General features: G+C 48.2%; 2 protein-coding genes and 1 long non-coding RNA gene across 3 annotated transcripts; 2 read left to right on the forward strand and 1 right to left on the reverse strand.

Moving 5' to 3' along the window:
* Positions 1 to 294: 294 nt before the first annotated feature.
* Positions 295 to 12,584, reverse strand: NUP85 (nucleoporin 85). The gene is made up of 19 exons (XM_064466817.1): positions 12,483 to 12,584; positions 12,303 to 12,396; positions 12,057 to 12,219; positions 11,651 to 11,721; positions 11,104 to 11,147; positions 10,253 to 10,322; positions 9,185 to 9,306; positions 8,676 to 8,810; positions 8,000 to 8,122; positions 7,486 to 7,617; positions 6,987 to 7,093; positions 6,604 to 6,687; positions 5,913 to 5,978; positions 5,348 to 5,499; positions 5,138 to 5,255; positions 3,677 to 3,777; positions 1,811 to 1,962; positions 1,102 to 1,188; positions 295 to 489 (listed from the first exon to the last, which is right to left on the reverse strand). The coding sequence occupies exons 1-19, from the start codon at positions 12,513 to 12,515 to the stop codon at positions 388 to 390; spliced, it is 1,956 nt and encodes a 651-aa protein (XP_064322887.1). The 5' UTR covers positions 12,516 to 12,584; the 3' UTR covers positions 295 to 387.
* LOC135315896 (uncharacterized) lies at positions 12,546 to 14,060 on the forward strand. Its single transcript, XR_010375373.1, has 2 exons — positions 12,546 to 13,186; positions 13,276 to 14,060. It is a non-coding gene; the product is annotated as an uncharacterized LOC135315896 (long non-coding RNA).
* Positions 14,061 to 19,111: 5,051 nt separating this feature from the next.
* SUMO2 (small ubiquitin like modifier 2) lies at positions 19,112 to 26,507 on the forward strand. The gene is made up of 4 exons (XM_064466836.1): positions 19,112 to 19,351; positions 20,875 to 21,006; positions 24,187 to 24,258; positions 25,816 to 26,507. Exons 1-4 carry the CDS (start codon positions 19,331 to 19,333, stop codon positions 25,876 to 25,878), a joined length of 288 nt encoding a protein of 95 aa, XP_064322906.1. The 5' UTR covers positions 19,112 to 19,330; the 3' UTR covers positions 25,879 to 26,507.
* The last annotated feature ends 514 nt before the right edge of the window (positions 26,508 to 27,021 follow it).

The raw sequence follows: 27,021 nt of genomic DNA on the forward strand, positions 1-27,021 counted from the left end.
AAGACTCAACCCGCCGCCTCAAGACCATCCAGACTAAGCAAAACGAGAAAAGCTGCTGTTTTCTAAAGCCCCAGTGGTTTAAAAGGTGGGATTAACTTCAGTTCTGGGCGTTACAAGGTAACGCAACCAACAAAGCCGAGGTAACGCTGCCCTCGGGCGTGAGGTTTGCTTTACCGGGGAGGGCTGCCAGACCCCGCTGGAACGAGCAACCTCAGTGTTTTAATGCGGTTCCTTCTTGAGTTACACTTACATTTTTTTCAAAGTTATGTCTATGGGAGACAAGAAATCCCCAAGCAATATGCAAAACGAGACATTTATTCTTAGAAAAGCAGTCAGGTCTATGTACAGTGAGCCACGGAGGAGGAGTGGAGTCACATATTGCTGTCTTCAGGATCCTTCCAACGTGCCTTCTTTGACGATGACTCGTGCAAGATTTCGTGCGAGCGCAAGTCTCAGAATTTCCACTTTCGTTGTCTCAACGTCGTCATCCTAAAAGCGAGCAGAGTTTGGGTTAGACTGTGACGCGCAGCAACGAGCTGGCGGTCGCTGCTTCGTCCCAACGACCTTCTGGAACGCAAGGCTGCAGATCAGGAGGAGGAGGAGTACGTGTGGCTACCTGCCATCGGGACCTCCTGAGAGGAGCAGAAGCTCCATTTCCTGCTTTCTAGCTCAACACGAGCCAGCCCTGCCGAGCCTTTGCAGTCTCCGGCAGCTGCGGAGGGCGGCACATGGAGCGAACGGCTCCGTTCTGCGCCTGGAACGCTTCGCAGCTCGAGCTGTTGGGTGGCAGCAGCTCAGCTTTTCATCGCCCAGGTAATTTGCAGTTGTCTACCTTGGAAAAGCTCCACAGCCCCATCCAAACCAGCACACCAGCGAGGAGCGGAAGCACTCCCGCACCGCTCCTGCGCCTGCTTAAATCTCTCTTGGTGCAGCCTGGAGTGGCTGGCCTTTACAAATAACACCACACACCCCCCTGCCTCGGCAACTTGGGCTCTCCCTCTGTTCTGCCCCCAGGCGGGAATGTAAATTCAGTTTGCTTTCCCCGGCCCTCCCTGCAGCCCCGCCGGTTCCTTATCCAGGCGCCTGCAAAACAGGAGCTACCTGGAATTTCTGCTTCTCCGACTTCCCTGCTGTGAGGTCTTCCAGGCATCGCATCAACTCGTACGTCTGCTCTGCTGAAAATATGACCTGGGGAAATGGAAGCGGTTACTGGAAACGATCACGTTTAAGGACGTCCCCGAAGACAACTCAGTCGAAGGGAAGAGAACGGCTTCACGCTCCCACAGCTCCATCCTGACCCGTTGAACCGCGGGGTCAGAGGATAATTCAGGCTGGAAGTGCCTTTGGGGGGTCTCCGGTGCCACCGCCTGCGCAAAGCGGGGCCAGCTCGGAGGTCAGAGCGGGTGCTCTGGGCTTTGCCCGGTCACGGGGCTGTAACTGCCAAACTGGTGGTTTCCTGATGGATCTTAGAGGAAAGCCTGGGCTTAGACTGAGGCACACTAGGAAAAAATCAAGCCCAATACCAGAAGGAACTGGATGTGTGGTGTATTTAAGTTATCAGCATACGTGTATTCCACTGCTGTTTTCTAAAAGCTGGGAAGCAAGTTAAGAGCTGATGATCCCACCCTGGGTCCTGTGTGCGCCCACTGACAGGCCGCTGGGCTCGCTCGTTCCGGCACGGCCGCCAACAGCTCTTGGGCACTGGAATGGTCTCTGGGGGCAGATGGGGGGGGTCACCAGGTCGGGGTGCCTTGTCCGGAAGAAAAGAAAGGGGGTGGGGGCTCTTTGCCTGCGTGCCCAGCCTGCTCACCTCTTTCTGCTCCAGCAGGGGCAGGGCGTCTGTCAGCAGGGTCATCCAGAAGGAGCAAGGAGCGATGTGAGCCGTCATCAGCATCAGAAGCAACTTGGCAGCTTCAGAGAACCGCTTCTCCCCGTACAGCCGGTGGAATTCCCGGTACTTCCCTACACAGGGGTGTTGGCAAAGGGTAAAAGGCATCAGTGCCAGGGTCACGGGGTGACAGGGGGTCCCTTTGCTCCCATGAAGCCTGTGGTAGAACCACCCCCCAACTGAAAGGCGTCTCCAAAGCAGCCGGGTCTGGGGGAACGGGAAGCTTGGCCATGACGAGAGGTTAAGCTGGAGCCTGGCTGAAAAGGCAGCCAAAAACCTGCCGCTGTTCTTGGTCGGGTTTAGTGTTTGACCCGGCCTGTTCGCTAAGGGATACCGGCTGGGGCCGAGCGGCTGCAGGGTGCGCGACAGCGCGTGTGGCTTAGGGAGGCTGGTGTGTCTGCAAAAACCGGGAACGGGAGGGGAGAGGCGGGGGCGAATGTGCTGCCTGGTACCGCAGAAGGTCGGGAGGTCTGCACGGCCGCCTTGGCTGCCTGATCGTTTAAGTGGAAACCGGGGTCTTTGTTAATGTGGAAAGTTCTGATTTTGTTAAGAGTTAAGAATTACTTAGATCAATACCCAGCACATGAGAACTGGCTGGGGATGAACGTGAGTTTTATCCTGCGGCTTTGTGTGTATCCGCTAAACCGTCAAAATACTGGAAGTAACGGTTCCCCATCAGGTTCACCTTTGACTAAGGCTTGAGCTCAAGCTAGAGACGTGTGAAAGTTGTCCCGTGAAAGTACACCTGATCTTTCTGAAACCTCCGAAGGAAGAACAAGCAAAATATTTTCAGGCCTTTCAGGACTTTTTATAAGCAGCAGAAAGGGAGGCAATTTCTCTATAAACACAGTTACACAATCAAACTAGAGATCTCTGGGGCTGATACAAGGGTCACTGAGTGACACCGGGCACACGGCGGTAGGAGGGAGTACTGATTTGGTATGTCACAGTTTTAGCTTCTCAGCTTAATTTAGGATAAGGTTTACATGAAGGAACTACAGTTCCAGTTTTGCAAGCTTGGACCAGATAGGAACAGCTGAAACTCAGGCGCACCCTCGCCACAGTGCTGGTGTCGGCCCAATTGCCAGCAGCTATTCCAAATTGCTATTAGATTTTGGCCCCAGTAGTTGGGCTTGCTAACTGCCACAGCTCCGGAGAAAGGCGCCTCTTAGCTCAGTTTCCTGTCTCGGGCCATCAGTCACAGGCCACGGAGCAGCTGCAGCCAGCTGGGCAGGTCACCACAGCCCGCGCTGTGCCAGCGGGGAGAAGGAAGCTGTGGTGTGTGGGGGGAAGTAGCTGGAGGCCCTCCGCCAGGATCTGGCACAGCTGCCACAGCGAACGGGCAGGAGAGATCTTCTGCTAGAGCGAGCTTGGAATTGGCCACTGAACCGGCAAAGATGTTGAGATTTTGGAAAACTTTCTGAAGTTAGTTAAACCAGTGGTTTACGCTTCTAAGGGAGCCCCCTAAGGTCTTCCAGACTCTCCTAACATTTCAGAGTCTCTACGTAGCGATATGGCCTGGAAAAAGACTATGAAAGGGGAAGCCTACAAGTGTCAGAATTCAAGACTACCCTGCTCAAAGCAGTGCAGAACAGACGCCTGCTGTGAGTGCAACTGGAAGTGCAGTCTCCTGGCCGCGAGCCCCCTGCATCCCCAGCTGCCTTCCGTCACTTGCTTTCCCCTTGTCACCAAAACAGGATGCAGCCAGAGACAAATCCAAATAATTCCGTGCAGTTAGATCTGTGTTCTAAGCAAGAGACCAGAATGAAAACTGTAGATACTTCTTACCAAGAAACGTCAGCCGGTCACTGAGCAGCATGGATGGCCCCAAATTATCGATGAGGTCCAAGTCAGAGAAGCATCCCCTTTCACAGTAGTCCTTCAGGAATCTAGGGAGACAGTAAAATGCAGTAAAAGCTTAGAGGGGAGAACAGTGTCTGCATTCATTTTGTATCTCCTAATCCCTCCCAGAGAACTTCGCTATACACCCACGTTCCATCTTAATCAACCTCCCGTGAGGGCTTCAGAAGACATCAAAGTGTTTCTGGAGAGTGGCCAAGGACCTGCAGTAACGTGCATTCCACAGACACTACTTATTCTTCCAGATTTTGTGGTAGTCGAGATCTGTTCTTTAAAAGGAATAAGTGAAGGAAGGAGTGCAGGAGGCTGAGGCTTGTGGATGCATAAATAACACTCCCAGATCGTAACAAAAGCTCAGTTTTTCTGCTGTGTAAAAAAGCTGATAAGCAGCAGGAACAAAAACAATTCTAAAAGCTTTTCATCTGTTTTGTCACAGCCTTCATTATGCTGCTTTTTTTCAGGGCTGCTTCCTGTGACGGTTTTCTTTCACCTTCTGTTGAAAGAAATATAATGATTCCCACTCCCTCAAAGAACTAATGAAAAAACCCAAACCCCAGCACCTCTTCCTACTCCCTTCTCTCACTGTTGAAGGTAGAGTATTGCCTGGCCACCTACCCCGAGTGTGTAATTTCAAAATTATACTCTAACTATGCGAAGAGGTTGGTACCTGCCTATTTCCAATTAGCAGAAAAATACACGATGCAGATTGCAAGAGGTTGAAAAGCATAAAGAAAGTTGCTCTATCTTTTGCCAAGGCCCAAGCTAAGCATTAGCATCCTCTGCAATTTTGTAACAACCTTCCCGCCCCTGCAAGGTCAGACGTTGTGAAAAGCTTATGCAAAGCCAGGGACACGATAAAACTTTACTCTGTCACATGAGTTTTAATTGTGGCTTGAGATTTTTTTTGCAGAAAGGGTGGTTTAAGTGACTCCCACTGACTCACTTGGAGACTGCAGGGTGAACTAGGCTCTTTAAAAATAATCTGCTGAATAAAGCGCAGAAGGGGATTATCCTCCTCCCAAATCAGTTCCCTGCTTCACCACAGAGTCTGTCAAACAGCCGTACTGGAGCAAGCGAAAGGGCTGTGCATAAGGTAGAGCTACTGCCAAAAGAAACGTTTAGCAAAGCAAGGCCTAAGAGGATTGGACTGTTAGATGAAGCCAATCTGTTTCGTCGCTATAGATTTCGTGAACTAAAACAGTGTAGAAAAGAACCGGCGAGGGTACTGCAGGCGCAGGTACCCAGGGCTGCCGTTTTCTAGTCCCGAAGCAGGTACTTGGTCTGAGGGAACGACAAGCCCCGTCTGCCCGCCGCAGGGCGGCTGCCTTCTCCCCAGTCCTGCCACCCCCTACAGCAGCAGCCGTCTGAGAGCCTCTGACCCGGACTCACCGATCGGATATTAGTGTAGCAAAAGCCGCGTCCTTAGCTCTGATGCTCCAGGACAGGGCAGAGCCCAAGCGATTATTCCGCAGAGCTTTCATGGCCATGATTTTACAGATGCTACGAACTTAGGAGAGAACACAGGAGAAGAGGGGAAGAATTAGTTTCAGCAGTTTCACTTGTATCACTACAGAACAATGAGGTTTAAAAATCAATCACCTTGTTCATGCATCTGTCTCTGCTCGCAGATCCTCAGCACTTTGAGGGCCTTCTGTTCTGTGTTAAGGGGGATCCGCTCGATATGGAGCTCCAGATATACCCTGCCGTATTCTGGACAGTGGTCAAAGTAATCTACTGCCAGCTGCCACAGGCTGCAGAGGAGAAAAACATCATCAAACATTCCAATCCTATAAATCTTAAAGAAGCCCAAGAATAAAGCCACAAGGAGAAGCTGACTCTGCTCTGATTAACTCAGTATGCAGGCCCAGAATGGCTCGCTCTTTCTACCAGCTGCCAATTTCACAGCTTCAGAATACCTGCCCCTCACAAGCGCGTTGGCACCAGTTGCTCTGTACCAAAAAGCCGCAGTGGCAGCAGCAATTCTGTCCTGGGCAACAGGCCTGAGGGGTTCTAACAGACAGCTTTTGTCCAGGAAAGGAAACGTGCTGGTGCTGCGTGACCCCTGGGGACGCCTTTGCTGAAATCCTAACGGTGGCTGCTGCAAGTTTTCCCTTTCTAATTCATTAACCTGTAGTTATTTGCTTTGGTTAGTGTTAGTTGCTACCTGTGATGGGAGAAGAGTCCTGAGGCGTACTCTAGCAGAAGGAATTCACGCATATTTGAACCAAAACTGGGGAGGGAAGAGAGAAAAGAAACAGGCGTTATTATTTGCACCTCATTGGAAAAATCCGTCGGTTTTATTTCACAAGTACTTTTCATTATGCAGCGTGTTTTTTCATAGGCTGTCTTAACAAGCTTCGTACCTCAGGCCTAAGCGTGCGGGTCAGCCTTCTCCTGCGGGAGACCTGCCAAATACTTACAGCACTTTGCAAATATAATGTAGAGGAAGTGCTTTAAGAAACTGAAACTTCAAGGAAATTCAGATAGCAAAATTTAATTGCTCAAACTTAGATGTATTCAAAGCATAACTTCGGAACCTCTTTTTAGATGAGTTTCTCACTATTCCCAATAATCACAAACATTTGGGCCCTTGATTGTATTTCAGATAAAACTGTATTTTGAAAAACCCCTAACGTAGTGAGGCACTGTTGAACAGCACCTCAAATTCATCAGGTCAGCAACTGCTGCTGCTTCTCAGAGAATCTGGGCTGCCTGTACCTTTAGAGGCACATGCACCACCTTTATTCTCCATTTTCTGTAAACGCCCAAAATGCTCCTTTTCAACCAAAATCCACGCGTTGATTCAGTCATCCTTGCTTCTGGGTGTCTGATAATCGCTGCAAAGAAATACTTACTAGAGGTTGTGAGATTGCAGGAGTTTACAGTGATCCAGGAGGTCAGTCAGGTGAGCCACAAACCACCAGTTGCTCAGGGCAATGCTGTATTTGAAGCAAGCAAAAGGAAAAAAACTAAGCCCACCACTGCCGAGGAACGCGTCAGGTTTTCCACTGGCACTTCTTACCAATACAGAAGCTGTATTACAGCATAACGTCTGGCTGCCGTGCCCCAGACCTAATGGAATACTTTCAGTTGCTGCCCGCTTCACGTATTTTTGCTAAATTCTTTGCATGGACGAGCAGGGGGGCTCTACCCATATCCCCCGCCCCAAATGCTACTGGAGCGAACACACACAGAGCAATGCTTTAGAACTAGAGAATCAAAAACCTTAAAACTCAACCTGCATTCCTTGATGACTTGGTGCATCTCAAATTCAAAGGCTGCCATTAAAATCGTGTCTAGAGGCTCGGGGCTGCTTTCTCCCCCCAGGAACAGGTCCATACTAGACTGTGGAATAAAATCACAAGGCATGATAAACGCAGAAGTTGCAAGATGGTAGAAGGAAGATATCTGTCTGGATGTAGCAGCCTCATTTAGGTTATTTTATGGGTAAGAGTGTGTCACAGAGACTGAACACATTAACAAGAAAAGATTTTTCCTTATTTAGCATAAGGAAACTGGGAAAACAACTTGCAGGAACAAGACCGGTAACATCAGACATCGAAGAGAGTCATCTTCAACAATTGTTTGCCCCAAGCACCGGCCTCCCAGTCCACTTACAGATTCTAGGAAACTTCTTACAGTTACGTAGCGCTTGTCAACCCTCCCGAAGTTTTTAAGTACAGTAACCCTTGTGTGTATGAAACAGTGGTGAATATAAAAATAATTCCATTTCATACCTGTGCATAAAACCGCAGTTCCATTGGCTTCACAGTTGGATGGGAATACAGGAGTCGGGTAACCAGGAAGTGGTACCAAGTAGTCATGAGTTCCTTCTTCTCCAGTATGGCATCCTCATCTCCCAGCAGGATCTAACGAGAGAAAAAGGTAGGAGTCTCTCTGCAAATTCAGCAATGTACACAGCTGCATCGCAGCCCTTCAGAGGCACTACTCCCGTTTTGCAAAGTTGAGGATTTAATCAAAACTAAATCACAAAGGACAAAGATCCTTCTCAGAGCCCAGTTTCCTAATCAGCCTCATGGCCTTGGACAGGAAAAGAAAACATCTGCCCAGGCTTGCAAGGGCTGTGGCAAAACAAAGAACGCCGTACAAAGGCTGGCCTGAAATCTCTTGATTCAATGAACAGATCACCCAGCGTATTCGAGTTACTCATGGCTGCGCAGGGCTCCTGCAGTGCACGAGGTTGGACCCAATACTTGTCCACAGTTTCCCTCCTTCCCAGCAAAAACGCACCTTGCAGATGGATTCCATGTGGGAATTGGAAGCAAAAGTTCCATCCTGTAGATACCGCTGACATTCTTCATGCCAGTGCTGCCACTTCAGCTCCATCTCGGTCAGTGTCTGGGTGTTGCCAAGCTGAAGAGAGGATTACGGTACATAAACTAAAGGAGACACCAAGTTAAATCACAGCAGGCGCTCGGGCTGAACTCACAGTCGTTCGTGGTAAAAAGCTAAACACGGGGCTGCCATCAAATTTTCCCAGTTCCTACAGTTGCATCTGAAGTGTCTTGCTTTACTCATCTAAATACGGCAAAGGAGAGCCTACGAGAGACTACTGTGCCGCAGCTGCTCCTTTTGCTCCACAAGGAGATCGCTGCAACAGAGGGAAACTCTGCTGGTAAAGTCTTCAGAGAACATTCTGTACAAGAGACTAGTTCTCAAGAGCAACTGTTTCAGACAACTGGATAATGTAAATGCCTGCAAAAATTATCTTTCTAACTTGTTTCTACCTTGTTTTTGTCTGAATGGTTGGGTCTTTTGGGCAATTCAAGAACACAAATATTATTACGGTAAAGGATTAAGACCAAGATGTTTAAATGGTGAACAAATTGTGATGTAACAGGAGCCGCAGCAGAGGCGGCTCTTCTCCCAAAGGAACTGCATGAAAAAAAATCCACTTTCTACGTACACTGGGCACAGGCATCTTCTTCATCAAGTCATCCAAGATCTTGTACATGTTCACTGACGTGGGATTGGCGCTGGCTTCCTTGGAGAGCAAGTGCCGTGCTTCATCCATTCGGCCTTGCAGCACAAAGACATCCACCTGCAAAAACCGCCTGTCTGTGAGCACCACGCTGTGCAAGGCTACCGAACACCCAAGAGTATCAGAGGGGGATTTTAACTTGTGATTTAGGCAAGTGAAGAGGAGTTGAAATGCTTAGACTGCAGGCCCTGCTAATTCAGATCGACAGTGTAAGTCTTGACCTCTATGGATTGTGCAAGTGAAAGGATCGGGATGGGAGCGAGGGGTAGGATGATCATCACAATGGCTTTATCTTAAAACTTAAGTAGGCAGGCAGCAGCAGCGTCTTGGCTGTCAGCTCCTGAGATGTAGTCTAGTGTCGAGTGGGGAGGAGGAAGGCAAAACACAGGTGTGAATTCTCACTGTTTAAGAATCTTACAGGCGACTACACTCACCACGTTCCAGAAGAGCTCGTGTTTCGATGGATTTTCACTGCTCAGAACTTCACGGACCATGTTGTCCACATCACAGACGTGAAGTCGAACCCAGTCAAGGAGGCGAAGCAGAAGGGGGCCAGCTGGATGCAGAGAAGGTTTCATGCTGTAAGTTCCCAAGCGTTTGTTCCCAAACTGCTCTTTTACATACTTCTAACCTTAATGGTTCGACAACCATTGGATGAGGTTTACCAATGGGATTTCTCTCTGCCACACTCAAATTACAGAGGAACGGAGCTCCTTAAGTAGCCGGGCTGTGGGAGCAGCAGACTGCTCCAGCGGCAAATTTCAGACAGAACAGCACCAGGGTCCAGCAGAAAACCCCAACCAGTTACTTGAAGAAACTAAAGGAGAGTGACTCAGATCATAAATCTTACAATGCCAAAAGACACGCACACGTTTCTGCTTATTTTAGCATCGATTCACTATTATTAACTGAATATGAGGAAAAAATCTGGCACTAGGTGATTAACTTTTCTTCAGATTAAGTAATCCATAATTCGTGAATCTCTCTTCTGAATTCTGGGACTGTGCAAGTAGCATATTGGTTCGCATGATCCCATTTCCTTAAAAAAAATTATTTACTACTTCAAAATGCTGGTGTAAACAAACCAACTTCAAAAATGGCATCCTGAAGTTAAAGGAGTTGCATCAGAGAATGCATAAACGTTAGCTGGCATCAACATATATGTTGCTTATAGATGTGTTTATGCTTAGAAGTCAAGTAAATTGGCAACACCTTTTGATATCCCTCTTCTTCATTATGCTTCTGTCAAAAAGACCATTTAAGTTGTAGTGTACTAAATGAGGGGAAAAAGCAGAAGGCAAATCTAATAGTGTGACATAATTCAACATGAAGAAGGCAATTTACTGAGGCAGAAGAGGTATTAAACGGCTTATTGACACCTGTCATATCTCTAAAACATATTAAAACATGACACAATGGATGCTATAAACATTTTAAACAAATAAATATGCAAAGAAAAAGCCCTTCGGGGGATCTTTTTCTCAGGATAGTTCACTGCTCACCTGCAGCTGCTTCAACAAACAGAATCTCACACAGGTTCCAGATCAGCTCCATTGCAGAGAGAATAGAAACCTGAAAGAAGCAGGGCCGTGCTTCAGATTTAGTAATTATTCCAGTTAGAGTTTTTTTTAACCAAAGGCATCTGCCATGCACAGCAAGCAGCTAAGCTCAGTTCTTACAGATAAGAGCAATGTCATATTGACGCTCCAGAGACACAAATTAAGACAGAAACAGGCCACAACTTCTCTGCACCCATTCAGCTTAGAAAATACCGAAGCGGTTTGCTTGTGGAAATGCAATGACAATCTGTCAGCAGCAGGCAACACTAAATAGTACAGAAAGTGTTATTTTCAGCCTTTTTGCACAATACGAACAGCAAAGGAAGAAAGGCCAATGAAGCAGCATCAGCACAGCTAACAGGACAAACTGCTGTGGGCAACCTGCTCTTCCCATCACACCCTTCTAGTGTCGGACAGTTCACAGTGAACAGCTAGAGCTTGTGACGAGCCTGACTGGAACTTGAGTGTTTGGGGGGGGAAGTTTCAGACAGGCGAGTACTGGCCCGCAGCTGGCTTTAAGGTGACAAGAAAACATCACATCCCTAACACTGAACATATGTTTAAGAAATGGCAGTGAATCCAGATTTAGTCCATCTTTTTATCATTTTAGAAATACAGGAGCTAACTATTTATTCGCATTTATTCCTGAATAAATGGAATTTATTGGAAACGCTTCAAATATACTAAGCCAGAGCTAAATCTAAAACGCCTTACTGCCACAGCACTGGCCTTGATGAATTTACTAGCGGGCAATTCACGATCAGTTGCGAGTACGCGACAGGACTGCAGGTTACCTGAGTGCTGTACTGGCTCTGCAGGGCAGGGTCCCGGGCAGAGACTGAAGGAAGAATAAGGAAAGTCAAAGAGCGACATATTTACCTTTCACAGCCCTTTCTGGCTCATAAATAAAGACAGCAATACCTGATCGCTCATCAAGCACAGACCTAAATACGTACACGCATGGCAATCCTAACTTTATAACAATTTTTGTAAGTCCTGTGTAAATCTGGGTACAGCTACAGGGCAAGGATGGAAGGGAAGAGTAAACTCTTCCACTTTTTGCGGGGAGCAAGCTATTAATTTGGACTCAGTGTCCCATAAAACTGTAACCTGAGATATGAAAAAGACTGTAAGCCCCCAGAAAAACCATTAAAACATGGCGGGGAATCTCTGGCCAGATTTACAAATCAACTTAGAAATCTGAGGGATGGAAATGGAGCCTTGGTGATTACTGAAACCTATGCGTGCTAGTTTACAGTAGCTGCAATAACTTACGATGAAATGCTGCTTTTATAGTCACAAATAGCATTTCCTTATATTGCAGTGAAAGAACAAACTTACCAGCCGCCTGGTGCATGTCCTCCATACATGCTCTTATCACTGACCGGTAGTTTTTACTCACTTGAACCAATCTGCCAAATGCAAAAAGGCCTCAGTTAGTCAGAGTTGCCTGAGTTTTAGTCTTGTGCCTACTGTCCACTGAAGCCTTACAAGTTTCTCTGCAGCAGCAGACGCTCCCAGTACTTGGGTGAATCTAGCAGGGATCAGTGGTGGTTGCACACACACACGCGGGCAAAGGCGCAGATCAGCGAGGTTATTGGAAGGATCGGGGCCTTGTTTTGTAAAATTACCTTAAAACTGTCATTTTTTTTGTCCGCTCTGCCGCTGATTACAGCGGCTCTAAGCAGCATGGGCTGGTCAGATCAGCGGCATTTGCCTGTGGCCCTCGGTCGCAGCATTCACTCACTGTGCCTTCCTCGACTTCCCCGCCAGCTCCTCCTCGCTCCGCTGGAGGCCGATGAAGATCCCGTGCGACTCGTTGAAGAGTTTCCGCAAGGTCTGGATGTAGATGTCCTGATCCCTGCGGACCACGAAGACGCGGGAGGAGCCGGGCCCCGCCTCCCCGGTGCCTGCAAGACACCCCGTCAGGGCCGCGGGCAGGAGCGCCCGGCCCGGCCCGGCCCGGCCCTCCCCCGCCCCGGACGGGACCCACCTCTGCGGCCGAAGAGGGTCTCGCACACCAGCACCTCCGCGGGGCCCCAGGCGAAGCACAGCTGCCGGCGGGAAGGGTCCGCGCCCGGCACCACCTGTGAGGGGACGGCGGCCCGTCAGAGCCTCCCGCGCTGCCCCGCACCGCCCCGCGCCCGCCTGCCCGGCCCTCCCCGGCCCGCACCATCAGCGCCGGCTCAGCTTCCAGCTCCTCCATGGCGGCGGCGGCGGCCGCGCTCCCCTCCCGCCTCCCGCCCGCCGCCGCGCAGGGAGGCCCCGCCGGGGCTGCCCGCCCCGCTGCCTGCGCTGCCCGCCCCGCCGCCTGCGCTGCCCGCCCCGCCGCCGAGCTCCGCCGCCGAGCTCCGGCGCCCTCCCGCGCCTCCCCGCCGCGCCGCCCGGCCGGGCCGAGACGCCGGCCGGGGGAAGGGGCCCGGCGGGGCTCCGCCGGTTCGGGGCAGGCGCCGGGGAGAGCCCCGGAAGCGCCGCCGGCCCCGAAGGCCCCGCTGAGGCGGGCCGGCCCGGGCGCAGCTCCCCGCTCCGCTCCCGCCGGCGGCTGCCCCGGGCGCTCCCCTGAGGAGGGGTGAGGGGTCGGGCCCCCGCAGCCCCGCCGGGCGGTGGCTGCCCCGGGAGCGCTGGGGCTGCCCGGGGCCTCGGAGCGCTGGTAGGGCGGCAGCAGGTGCCTCAGGCGGCCCGGCGGGGCTGGCGAGTGCCGCCCCTCCGAACCGTGTTCCCGGCCCGGACTGGGGAGGAGGGGAAGGGAAGAGGGAAGTAAAGGGAAAGGAAAAGAAAAAGGGAAGGCGGCCACCCCATCTCCATCTACCTCATTTTCTTCTCCTGGCAGCATAAGTGCTGTGCGGATGCAGCACTGGGTCTGGGCGCTGGGTCCAGGTGATTTAGTTGGCCAGTCAACATCGTCTTCACCTTCACTTCGTTGACTTGGTTGCCTTGTAATAACCTGTTTCTCTTATTCCTTTAAGCACTTCAAACACCCGTAGGCAGATGAGCCTCCAGGCTGTTGAAGGTGACGTTCTCTGAAGCAGAGCTGCTGGAGCTCTCAGGGAGCTCTGTGATAAAGCTGCCCAACGGAATTACGTGCGTTCTGCCGGAGGGGGTTGCCGCGGGTTGGAGGAGGACTGTAATGAAGCATTAGACCGATGACAGCAGGCCAGGGAGCCGTGCCGGCAGCTGGCGGGAGGAACTCTGCTGTGCACGTCTGCCTTGTTCCCCTGCTCAGGGCCATGAGCTCTTTCCCTGCCTGGCAGGGGTCGGGGTGGGCGTTAATACCCGTTAGAGACCAGGCAGAGTTTGCCTCAGAGCTGCTGGAGGCTGCCTGATCAACCTTCTGCAAACTCTGGGAGCTCACGTACCGATGGAAGTGAACTTGAGTATCCATTAGTAACTTGGTGCAATAACACTAACCACATGCTGCCCCTTTCCTTCTCCCGCTCTTCTTCCCACCTCTGCATACTCCTCACTTTCTGCCTATTCCTCTCAATAACAAACTTGTTCAGTAATACGCTTTTTCAGAAAGATATTAGCCACGCTGTCTTGATGAACTCCCAGCTGGAAGCAGCCCGTCCCTCTCAGACGTACTTTTTGGAAAAGCTCGCTAAGAATTAATTTTTCAAGATAGCTTAAATCACTCGCTGTCCTCCTATGACAAATGCTGCAACACTCCACTGCTAAATTGCCTTTTGTTACTTTATTGGCTACTGCAGCCATCATTTGCAATAAAAATAAAGCTAGCAGTTATCTTGGGTAAGAGCATGTTGTGACATGGCTCGTGCTGAGAAAATTGGCAGCTGTTCAGGTCCATCAGGAGGAAAGGCTTCTTGCAGTTCTCTTCGTATGAGAAGACCTCAAATCTTGAGAAACCTGCTTGAGAAACTAAGATTCATGAGTGTTAGGGAAGCTCATCCTTTATTGTTGTGGGTAAGAGTCGGGCATTTTGGGGGAATTTGGGGATGTGCGTGCATTCAAATCTCTGTTGTACAAAGTCAGATTCATCTACTGTCGTACAACATGGTGCTGCTCTATGCTGCAGGCTTCTGAGGATGTTAGTGCTGGTATCTGAGTCCAAAGTATCCTTCCACAAGTTCCTAAAACAGCTCTAGGCACAAATCCAAACGGGATGTCTGAAAACCCAGCGGTAAGAGGTCTGCCACTGATCTTCAGGGGTCAGGGGCTGCTTCTGCAACTGCATCCATTTCTCGTGACGAGTGAAAGGAGGCTTCTAAAAGCTTACGCTAACAGGCAGCGTGCTGAGGAAAAATACAGAGCCCGCTGCTTGTATGGGCATCGTAATTAAAAGCTATTAATGAACTAAAATGCATAATTACTACAGAGCTGGCTAACTCTCTTAATGGAAATCTGAGACTTGCCTACCACGTGAGATCCCTCTTTGAAGGGTGGGAATCACTATTTGTTTTCCATGTAGTGGGGCTAAGGAGTTCTCTCCACGTGAGCTCATCTGAGTATCAACCATGACAGCAGAACTTGCCACCCGAGGCTTTCCGAGGGACACCTGAGTGCCTGGAGCATCCCTGTGTACTTTCCCTGTGCCGCACGTGTTTCTCTTGCTTTCCTTTTATCCTTTTTGGCACGTAACGCTTGTCTCTGTGGACCACTCTAGGGAACCACAGCCCTACGCGCAGGGAGGGGCAGCCAAAAGGCGGGTGATCAGCCTTTACCAACTAGATGGCAAGGCCTGACAACCCTGGAGAGCCACCCATCGGTCTCACTGCTCCTATTTTCTCCTCATCAGCACGGCCGGGAGAAGTGTTGGTTACTGAGGTGGTGGATATAGGAGTGGGACAGTGTCCTCTTCTGCTCCAGGATCCATCCTGCGTAAAGAGACACTAAAAACTGGTCCAGGAACTCTCTGATCCTCTCCTGCCGTCTCTTGGCATGTACAGTCGGCTTTGCTCACTCCCTAAAAGTGTAAGTGGCTTTTCGTATCTGCAGCGTCTGATGATCTTGAACTGATAAGGAAGGTGGCTGGTCCCTGGGGAAGCCATCTTGGGAATGCTGAGTTTTAGTAGGAAATCTTAACGTTTCTTAGTCCTCTCTTGAACATTGTCTGGAGATCTGCACGTATCCAGAAGGGACACCTTCCTGCACGCCTTGCAAAAAGGCTTCTGTGCCTGTCTGTTCCATGTAATTAAGCAGAATTGGGAACGACCACGTCAGCGTAGAACTTCATATTGTCCAAAAGGGCTTTGGAGCAGAGGCTCTGGGTCCAGCCAGGAAGGCAAAGGCAAAGAGAAAGCGTGCTACTGTTTTCCAGTCAGGGGAAAAATGAAAGAAAAAAAAATTAGAAGGGAAAAAAATCAAGGCTTGATGGGGAGGGGAATTACTAAGTTGCAACAGAGGAGGTTTGAAAGCTCTCTCCTGACTTGGGGAACAGAGGGAACGATCATGGTCAGGGAGGACACAGAACAGGCAGTGCCCCAGGCAAAATATATTTTCTGTTCCTGGTGCTAAACTAGGATCAATGAAGAGCAAAGCCTGAATAAGCCACTCAGACCTTCGGAATCCAGGCTGAGAAGGCAGCTCCAGCCCTACTCACTTGCTTACACCTTCAAATAACTGCTTTCTATTCTTGCATTGAACTAACTGCAAAGTAACACGCAGTTTTGAAGGGGTGGAATTGCTTTTGTAGGCTTATGCTTGCTGCAGTGCAGTAGCACACACTTGTGCTACTCTGCCTGTAGCTGCCTTAATGTCTTAAAAATCTTAATGTCTTAAAATCTCAGTGTGAAAGGGAATGTATGCTGAACACCCATATTCCCTGCCCTCTTCAGAAGACGGTGGAGAATTAAGCCCAAGAGCTCTGCAGATCTAGATGTGTCACAGTTCTTCCTTATAAAACTGCTGTACAAGAATGAAACAAGGCATGGAAATATTTTAGGAAACAACATGTGGAATTTTCTTCTCAGAGGTGGAATTTCTCTGGAATTCTCACTGTGTTGCTTCCCCATTCACTGCCCCTCAACTTCGTGCATTGAAGAGGAGGGGCTGTGAGAGACACAAAGCTTTGCCTTTGCCCCCTCTGCTGCAGCCTGGACCCTGCAGGACAGGGTCCTTTGTAGTTCCCAGTGTGGCTTCTCCCCTGCCGCTCGCTCTGTGTGCTGATGTCTGGCCAGTTATCTTTGCAGCTTTTAGCACTCAGTTTATTGTTGGCTCCACTGGATCTCCTGCGTAACCTGAGTTTCCCCTGTTGGTACATTAGAAGAAAAGTCGTATAAATAAGGGGTTTGTAGAAACCTGCTCTGTCATCAGGAATCTGTGTAATTGGTGGCGAGACCAATGGTGGCGTAGCTGAAACAGTTTTCAGCTTTTTTGAGCGCACGTAACTTCCATGGTGGTGACAAAGTCCCACACGTTCTCATAAAGTCCAGGGTATTTTCATGTCTCCTTTTAAGCACATTCATTCTGTTTGCACTGCTGGCCTTAACGTATGTCTTGCATGACGCCATTCCTGCATTCAGTTCTTTCATGCCGCTCTTGGCCTTGACCAGTTTCATCCCACCTCCCAAGGAAATCTTCCTCCTGGACCTGCAGCATCTTCAAAGAAGGAGGGGGAAGAAGTGGCAAGAGCAAAATAAAACAGGACCGTCGAGCAATACCAGTCTTGTGACACCCTTCCTTACAGCAGTCGCTTCTCTGTGATGTTGCATCATTTCTAAAAATAGAACTTAAGGTCCTTTGGGAAACGGCACTTGTCTTTTGCTCTGCAAAGTACCCCATGTGTTTTGAGTCTCGCTTAAAAAAGCCGCGAAGAACAGAGCAGGGTTTAAGATGCTTTATTTCCTCATTCTCATGTATAGTTCTGCTTCTTAGTGGTGATAACGGACTTCAGAATGTCCAAGTGGCATTGAAAGTTGCTCTTCAGAGCTGAAATAAAAGGTGGAGGGAGATCATAGGAGACTGATACACTGTCAGACTGTGCGAGGGGCATTTGTACAGAAGCATGTGTTTTCTCTAGCTATGGGTGCTTCTTGCTTCCCAGTAGCTTAAATAAATAAAAAAGTAATAACATGAGTAATTAAATGCAAGGAAAACAGGCAGGATAGACTAATTGGAATAGTCTTTTGATGATAAATCAAAGAAAAGGACACAGGTAGGAGCGGAAACTACAGCTCAAAGGAGTATGCGTTTGAGTCTCAGACACAATTTGAAGCAGCATCCCAGTTGCCTTCCTGGGTCAGCTTGAGCTCTTCCAGTGCCTCTCATTTTTCTAGAACTAACTCAGAAGGACTCTTGAGGAGGAGTAAAATACTAAAACTAGAAGGTTCTGTGAAATTTTAGATGAGATTTAATCTTTCAGAGTACTGATGCAGTGGGAAAACTTTACTAATATATGGGAGCCTAGTCTACAAGGAGGTGGTAAAAGACTTCACCGCCCGTGGGTTGCAGAGGCTCAGCTGGCTGCGTGGGCCATCTTTGCTGCCTCAGGTAGGGTTGTAGCTGTGTTATTTTCTCAGCTGTGGACTCAGGTAAAGGTTCAGCTTCGGCTTCCTGTCTTCCTTTTCAATTTCCAGATAACTATAATAAAAAACTCCCCGTGAGTCTGCAGTCAGAAGGGAGGTACTGGGACGTGAGGTAATGTGACAAAAGGCAGAGGAGGAGGATCAGAATCCACAGTGAGAAGCAGCCTGCGTTTGCTCATAGGTTAAGTTTCTCTTTAGTTGATATTTCACTACTTGAGTAGTTTATTCCAGACAAATCCCGTCTTGTAACTTCTCCGAAATGGTGCAGGAGGCCTGGCTCGTGCCACGCCAGGAGCACCATATGGCCGCCTCTGCATCCTGATCCGGAGCGCATTCACCACACGGTGCGGCGCCAGCGAGGACTAATGCCCACCTGGTAAATCCGTCCCTGAAGTATTTACAAGGGTCATTTTTGTGGTGGTGCTTTTCCACCTCCGTGCTGTAGAGGAACAGCTGACAAACGGTGGTGGCAGGTGTAAAGCCGATGAGAAAAGGCTCAGAAACTGCTTTGTGGGGAACCTGTTCAGTGAAATCCCTGGAGTGACTGAGAATTTCCTCCTCCCCTCCATTGGAATGAACTTGAAGGAATTGCATCTTTAGTAGTATATTCTCTTATTTTCTATTATAATTTTTGAGATGCTGCATCATATCCTTAGCCTACTGAGGAATTTAAGTAAACCTTGACTGCAATTAATTATATTTGAGATCCACCTTTCAGATGCAGCGGGTGTCGGTTACCCCTACAGAAGCTACACATATTTCAGGGCAAACTCATGCCTCACCTTCCTCAGGGGGGAAAGGTTTTGGGAGCGCAGCGGGTGCCAGTCAAACCTCGCAGCCTCATCCGTGAAACAGCGAGGGCCACGAGCGGGGAGGGGGAAAACGTGTCAGGTTTGAGGAGGATGACACAGAGGGGTCTCATATGGAGGAACATCAGGGAAAGGTGGCAGTGGAGAGAGTGCGGGCAGGCGGCCGGGCAGCAAGGTGAGGCGCGGCTGAGCTGAGGGGGCGCCGAGGGGCCGGGGGGGGCTGAAGGCGGCCCCTTCCCGGGAGGTGAGGGGGAGCGCGGGGCGCCGCGGCCCGGCGGCCATTTTGAGGAGGACAATACCCGCCTCACGGCGGGAGCCCGCTCGGCCCGGCGGGGTGGGGCGCGCGCACGCAGCGCGGGCAGCCGCCAGGGCGCGCGCACGCTCCGCCCTCCCGCCGCCGCGTTATGTAACGGCCGGGACGCGCGCGCGCTCCCTCCGCTCTCCCCTTCTCCTCACCCCCTCCCTCCGCCCCGCCCCCCCACCCGCCGGGGTCCAATGAGCGGCGGAGCCGCGCCGGAGGGGGGACGGGGGAGAGGCGGGAGGATGGGACGGGCGCGCGCACGCAGGGGGGCAAGGCGCGGCCCCGCGGCAGTACGTGCGCGCTCCCTTCCCCCCCCCGCCTTCCCCTCTCTCTCTCCCTCCCTCTCTCGCCTCTCTCCTCCGCCGCGCTCGGTCGGTTCTTCCCCCCCTTTGTGAGGCGCTCGGAGCGGCCCGGACGTCGCTGACTCACCATGGCCGACGAGAAGCCCAAGGTGAGGCAGGCGCCCTCCCGCTTCCCCCCCCTCCCCCGCCTCCCTCTCTCCCGCCCGCCGCCTCGCTTCGCCCCTCACGGGGCACGGCGGCGGCGGCGGGAGGGGAGGGCGTGCAGGCCCCGGCCCCGGGCCCCGCCAGCCATCGGCCTGGGCTCCGCCGCGCCGGCTTTGCGCGCCATTTTCCTGCGCACCCAGGGCCGCCGCCGCCGCCTTCCCGCCCCGCCGGGGGAGGGGGGCCGGGGCCGCGGCCTCCCGGGGCGGGCGGAGGATCCCCGGGGAGGGCGGCGGGGAGAGGGCGGGGGGGGGGGCCCGAGGGGGGCGAATCCGGGCTCCCTTCCCGCCCTCCTCAGGGAGAGAGGCAGGTCCGGAGGCGGTTGCTGCCCTTGCCTTCCTCCTCCTCCTCCTCCTCCTCGCGGGAGGGATCCGGCCTCCCCTGCGCAGCCGGGGCGCAGCATCCCCGCTCCGAAGCGGCCCGTTGGCGGGAGGCGGCGGGGCCCGCCGCGGCGCTCCTGCCCCCTTTGTGCCGCCGCTCGCCCCGGCTGCCCGGGCCGGGGGGGGCCGCGTGGGGCTTCACTTCTCAGCATCAGGAATTAAAAAACAACCACAACGAAAGAAGCCACCACCCTTTTTTTTTTTTTTTCCCCCTCTTTTTTCCTCCCCCCCCGCACCTTATTTTCAAAGCGGATTCGGAGGCGGCAGAACACCTCGCGGCGCGGCGGGCCGGGTCTGTCACATGGCGGGGACGCCCCGCAGCCCGGCCGGGGCCATCCCGCACACCCGCCCCGCTCCCCGGGCCTCCGGCCGCTTCTCCTGCAGGAAACAAAGATGGAAAGGCTGCCGGGCACCTCCGGAGCGGGCGCTGCTCCCGCGGTACTCGGCAGCAGAGCTGAAAGTTGGTTCTTGGCGGTTTCTGCGTGTGGCTTCTCATGGGAGCGAGAGGATCGGGCCGCTCGCCGAGGAGGGGTTTTGCTCAAGCGTTTTCTGAAGGAGAAAGCTTGGTTCTTTTCAGATTTTGTCACCTTTTCACATATAGTCCTTTAACCTCTCGAAGTTCTCTTCAGAAGTACCTCAACCGATAGAAAAAAGTTTGAGGTGTAGTAAGAAAAAGACCTGCTGGTGATTGACATCATAGTTGTAACACAAATAACTTTATTCCTTCGATTGGGAACAGTAGTGTTGTGTGTTATTGTGCCCTTGATAGAGATTACTTTTTTTTTTTTAAAATCTGTTGTAAAACAACTGGCCTAGTAACTCTTCATTACTGCTTTGCATTTTAACCAATCTCAAGAATGGCACTTAATATCAGTAGGGTTTGGCTTTTAATTGTGTCTCTGTGTGTGACTTTTGTTTTCAAATAAAAAGTACTGACCTTTATCTCCTAATTCAAAGTTTCAAGCTGGTAAAGAGCTATAATATCTTTATTTCCTCCTTTTTAATGACCTGTTGCACTTTGGTAAAATGTTAACTCCTTGTTTCATACCTTTGAAAAAAAAATAATTTTTTTTCTTTTCTTTCCTCAACAGGAAGGAGTGAAGACTGAAAACAATGACCACATTAATCTGAAGGTGGCAGGGCAAGATGGGTCTGTGGTGCAGTTTAAGATTAAGAGGCATACACCACTTAGTAAACTAATGAAAGCCTATTGTGAACGACAGGTATGGTTCTTGTGTGATCATCAGGAGAACCGGTGTCTGGGGGAGAGGTGATCTCCATAGGGATAGATGAACACAGTAAAGTCTTAAAACTGTCTAAATATGCAAAATGATAAAGACTTAACAGAAGCAAATTGTGTTGTGGAAAGCATATTGTTCTTGGGATCTGTTTTAGGGTGGACTGGCAGGGTTGTGACAGGAAACGGGTAAAATAAAGATCTGTTGTTATCTTTGTGAAATCCGTACTCGAGGAGTAGGCGCTGTTGGGAGGCCGCTGTTACTCTGCTGCTCAAAAACACCAGTGTGGAGAGGGTGGGTTAGGAGCCCGTGGTGTGAACTCGGGGTAGGGAGGTGAGTGGTGATCAGAGTTATTTTTATAACTCTGAGTAACTTCTTGGTCTGGTCATAGACTTTTGATTTATTAGCTTATTATTATTGTATTGAGGTGAGAGAGTGTCAGTGGTATCTCAGGGTTTAAAGGTGTCTGATGTCTAGTTTGAGAAGGAGCTTGTGCATCTAGCGACGGGCTTTGTTTTGTCTCTTGTGGCTTGGTTGTCAAATTAATCCTCTGAGGGACAAAAAGAAAATAATGGATTTTGCTAGTGTAGTGGCAACTGCAGCCAGCCTACTTGTTTGCAGGCAGCTGTTGGAGGTTTTCAAAACACCTGTGTAAGAGTAGTGCTATTTAACACTCTTCTGAAGCTTTTGATGAGGAAGAATTTTGCCTCTGCTGTCCATGATTTTGTAATGACTGTCTGCCTTTAGAAAGTTTCACCTCTACAGAAGTGGTCAGAATTGGGGAAGGTTGTGGGTTTTTTTTTTCTTTTTCTTTTTATTTTTTAAATAAATTTTCAGTGATACCATTGAATACAATAAAATCAGTGTAAAATATTGAGGTAACTATTTCACCACCAAGAAAAACAAACTCAAATTCACAGAGTGGGAAAACTGCTTTGGTTTACCCTTTGTCACAATAGGATAGTGCTGCAGATAAAGACAGGGAAAATCAGCTGTTGCTGAACATGTAAATGTGTTCTTGTACAGGTGTTCTGGGAATAAGTTAAAGAATGATGGAAGCTGAGAGCTCATTTTTCATACCTCTGTCATATGAGCTCATGTTATATTATGCAAACCACTGTGTTTTGCTTTTTCCAAACATAAAGTGCAGTTTTGTCTGTCTTTTGTGGGGTTTGAGCATTGGTTAATTGTAAAGTCCTGGGAGAGGTGATTTTAGAAGTACCATTCATACTGCAGTTAGTTGGAAACAAACAGAAGTAAGATTCTAAAACATTCAGTCTAAGTTTCTACTCTGCTTTAAAAAAAACCAAAACCAGCAAAACCCCCCCAGGTGTCAATTGGAGGAAAAAAAGAGTTAAATCTTTAGAATGGGAAATGTTTTTTTCTGACTTTGGATTTAAGCTAGTAGGTATCCGAAAGGTATTTCTGTGGAGCTGGACTTGTCTTTAAATTTTATTTCTTAGATGCTTCTCAAACTTTGTTTAAAAGAGTTTGTTCTATGTGTCTCTAGAAGTTAGATTTTTGTTTGTGTTCCTAACTAGGATTCCTATCCAGTCTTAAAATCCTTACACTGTGGACTTTAGATTTAATTTTGGAGAGGTGGAAGCTGCATATAGTAGAAAATGTCGCAGCTTTAAATTATGAAAATCATGTGTTGCAGGTAGTAGAGTTAAAATGGAAGTAACTAAACCTCGAATGATACATTTAGATGATCAAGACTGTTTGCGGTAGGGAAAAAATCATCCATGGAACTTATGCATTTTTGTAGATCCTGATCTCACCAAGGTACAGTTTTTCCGTATGTTTTCAGCTAGCATTTATCCGGCTCACAAAGTTGTCAGGAACCTGCAAAGAACCAACACTTCTGAAATAGGGAATAATATTTTAAGAAACACAATGTCAAAGAAAAGCGCTCAAACCAAATGTTGCTGTGCAGAAATGTGTTGCTGCCGTGACACTTGGCCACATGGTTTTCTTAAACATGTTCTGAGTGAGCACGGCAGGATCTCAGTTGCGCTAGAGAAGGTGCTTTGCTGTGAGCTATAAAGTCTTACCAAAAAGGTCACTCATATTCCTGATTAAAATGTTTTTCCTGATGAATCAACTTCTCAAAAGTAATTACTGTGTTAGGTTTTCTTTTGGTCTGTTCCATCTGGTCTTGCCTGGCTTAAATGAAGGCTGCTTTTCTAATTCAGAGATGCTGAAGCAGCACCATGCAACACATCGGATTTACTTCAAAACCAACTAGACCTGTTGTGTTTTCAGATATTCTGTAGAGAGGGTAGAGAGAAGTGGGAAGGAAGTAGACACCAAGGTTCTTGGTTCTGGTTGTATCCTCAAACTTGATTCATCTTCCTTTGCAGAATGTGTGCTGTAGAATACCTTTGAAAGCTAACTTGTGAATTTGAAGCTTACGTTACCAGTCGAAGGGCTTTAGTTACCTTTTTGCATCTGTTGTCTCAAGCGAGAATGAGCAGTAGTTGTCTGGGGATGGAAGAGGTCAGCAAAGTGACTGTGTGTGGTAGAAATGCCGGTTGGAAATACTATTGAGTAGTTTCTGGAAGTAAAAGATGCCTTTAAAAGTTCCATTTGAACTCCTTTGGAAAGTTCCAGCTGTGCATGGAAAAACTTTGTCCCATTGATTTCTTGGTAATGGGAATTCAAGGTCAAAAAGTTACCGTTGGCTACTCTGCTGCTGTGGGCTAATAGGTGGCAGTTGCATTTCTGGACAAAATTCTTCAGAATACCTTTGCTTTTGCGGAAGATCAAAAAGAAGTATTGAGGATTACTGTGTGCCATTTGCTATCCAAAGCGTTGCATCTAATTTTTTAAGTGAATTATTATAAAAAAGCACTATCAAAATCGTGGCCTTTGGGCTGAGCCTTGTGTACTAGAAATTGCTTTATTTTAACTTAGTCAGTGGGGGCACTGTTGCTTCTCCGAGTTATTGGACACAGTGCAATTTTTAATAGAAAACAGATTGCAAGGATTTGTAGTGAAATGCCTTAAAGTAAGTGTGTGAGGGGAGTACGAAAACTATATTGTGTGTTATGAATGGTGGCTTTTAATGATCGTGCTGCAAATGCAGTGACAAGTTCAAGAGAAAACTAGCGAGTGCTTTTACACCAGACTTAACTTCCCTTTGTGTTATTTCTCTTTGTCCAGGGGTTGTCGATGAGGCAAATCAGATTCCGGTTCGACGGGCAGCCAATTAATGAAACAGACACACCTGCACAGGTAACCAGCAGAGGCAAGACAAAAGAACTGTATTTGAAATTTGCTGCAGGAGCTGATGCTTCTGTTTCTTATACAAAACTTGCGTAATTTTATGTATTAGTGATAGAACGTGATCTTTTTTTGCCATTATTTTGATATAACTGATTTAGAATTATTGGAAACTGAATCTTAAGACGCCTTTAGTGTTTTGAATAATAAGTCTGTGTTGCGGTAGTACAAAATAAGAAAACAAAATATAGTGTACAGATGGGGAGTCGTGTAAAACTGTCGCTTTATCGAGTCACGGCTCTGAGAGAAGAATCGGTAAGTTAAGAATTGAGTTTTTCCTGAAGCAATGGCTTTATTTTTTATAAAAGCTTGCCAGGATGTTATCAGAGATCCTGTTGGCAAACTTGCATTTGTAATACAAAAGTCACTTTCTGTTATTTGTAATTTTATGCTGTTTTAACAGCATAAAATTAATGAATATTGTGAAGTTTGGGTTGTCTGCTTGTAATTGGTTAAAACGAAGGCCATTCCAGGAACAGAACGGTTTGCTGTGATTCGAGTATTAGGCAGTGCTCCACGTAGCTGTGTTTAATCAGCCTTTCCAAGTGATGCAGTTTATGTGCTTTTCCGGACCACTTGTTATGAAACAAGCGGTTCTTGTTTTGAGAAGGTTTGTAGTAGATCTATCTTTTCTGAGCAGTTGCTCCAAAGAATGTGCCTCTTATGGCCACATCTGTGCAACTTTTTAACTTGGAATACTGATAATTAAGGTAACAGGGTGCTTTTCTCTCCAACCATGTTACACTGAAGCTAAGAATTGGGCTATTTATAGCTGTGGTAAATGCCGTAGACCAGTTTGATTTCCTGGAGCAGAAGCTGAGGCTGTTTAGAAATATAACTTAGGTTGGTTATAGCAACTCCTTCAGTCTCGGTACGGATTTTGTCAGTAGGTAACATGAACATCCCAGGCACATCAACTGTAAAAATTATGGTGGAAAAGAGAATTAATGAAGGATTGCTGTTCCTCACTAGTTTGTTACATCGTTTACCACGTAAAGTGGTTTTCATTTTTTTTGTTCTTGCTGATGCTTGGTTTTACTGCCGGGTTGGGCAAGGGGCTTTCATTACAGCCTGCTTGCTGTAGTGCTCTAGCTGAAGCCTTCTGCACATTTGAACAGCAGCAGCGAAGTCGAATTGTGGCAATGTTTGAGGTAAACTGAGAAAGCAAATCGGAGAAAGAAGATGCACTGGCAAAGTAGGCAACGGTATCAGAATGTTAGGAGTGCCAGTCTTTTCCATAGGAGTCATACACGCGCCCTGAAGTTACATACTAGAAATCGTTCTAGGACACCAGCTATCAACTGGTGAGATTTTCCCTTTCAATTTCTTTGCTTTTGAGTTGTGGCAAAGTAGGTTAAATGTACAAAGTGCTGGTGGTGATGGAGGGGAGCGGGGCAGGTCTGGTTAAGTTGTATAGAAAGAAACATGAAGATAGGACTGTAAGAACAACCCAGCCTGTAGTAGATATCTGAGAAGAGTTCAAAGCCTTTTTTCTCTTTTCTGCTGTAGTTGGAAATGGAGGACGAAGATACAATTGATGTGTTCCAGCAGCAAACAGGAGGAGTTTACTAAAAAAACAAAACAAAACACACACAAAAAAAAAACCAAACACACAAAAAAAGAACCTGCTACTTTCCTCTCCAGAACTGTGCTCCCACAGGTGACACATTCACAATTAGAAAAATGAGACTTGGTTCAGCCACATCCTGACTACTGCAGTATAGTTTTCTCTCTTCTCTCTCTGATTTTTTTCCTATTCCTTCTATTGTACATAAAGTAACTGGTGTATGTGCACAGACATAATGCATATTTTTTTTAACTAAATGGCCAATGGTATGTTTTGATCAACATTTAATGGAGATGGGGTGGGAAAACAAACTGGTTCTGTGAAAATGCCCCTCTCTCCGTTAGTGGCATGCTCCTTCTCCTTTTATCTTTATATTCCAGTAAGTTATTTTGCTCTCACTGTTTAAAAAACAAAAACCTTGCATACCTTGTTTGATTGGATAATTTCAATGTTTTTTCTTTTATCATTGTAAAACCAAGGACAATTTTATAACTTTTGTACGTAGCTGTTACATGTAGAGCAATCTCTGTCTAAGTAGGGGTAAATTACTCTAAAAAAAAAAAAAATGATCCTAGATAGTTTTCCCTTCAAGTAAAGTGTCTCGTTGTTTAAATAAACTTCTTGTTTAAAATAACCAGTTTTCTTTATTTTTCTGTGGAGTCATAGTACTCAGCACTTGTACAGCTTTCTCTGCGGCACTTCATGCCTCTCAATTCTCAGCTTTCTGTGTGGTAAGTAAGCACAATCCCCCTTTTACAGTCGGAAGACTCTTGGAAATGAAAGGCTTCCTTGAGACCTCTCAGTTAGTCAGGACCCAACTGGAAAGAGAAGTCAGTTTTGTCTTATTTTGATTTTATTTTGATTTTTTTGCGTGTGTATTTTCTGCTAAGCCCAAAATACTGGGCTACCTACTTATGCCTTTGGTCTTTAATAGAAACATCAATATTGTCATTACAGTAGCTTGTTAAAAACTCTGTATTTTAATGCTTTTTGGTGTAAATGTTACGTTAAAAAGAGCAAATTATTTCATTAACGATTCCGTTCTCCATGGTGTCAAATGGGAGATGCTTGGAAGCGTGTAAAGCAAAACCAAAAACCGGGAGTTGTGGTTTTAGGCGTGTGTAGCCGTGGCAGTGGAGGCTCCAAGC

This window comes from Phalacrocorax carbo, chromosome 16, assembly GCF_963921805.1.
Source record: "Phalacrocorax carbo chromosome 16, bPhaCar2.1, whole genome shotgun sequence".
Classification (NCBI taxonomy): Eukaryota; Metazoa; Chordata; class Aves; order Suliformes; family Phalacrocoracidae; genus Phalacrocorax; species Phalacrocorax carbo.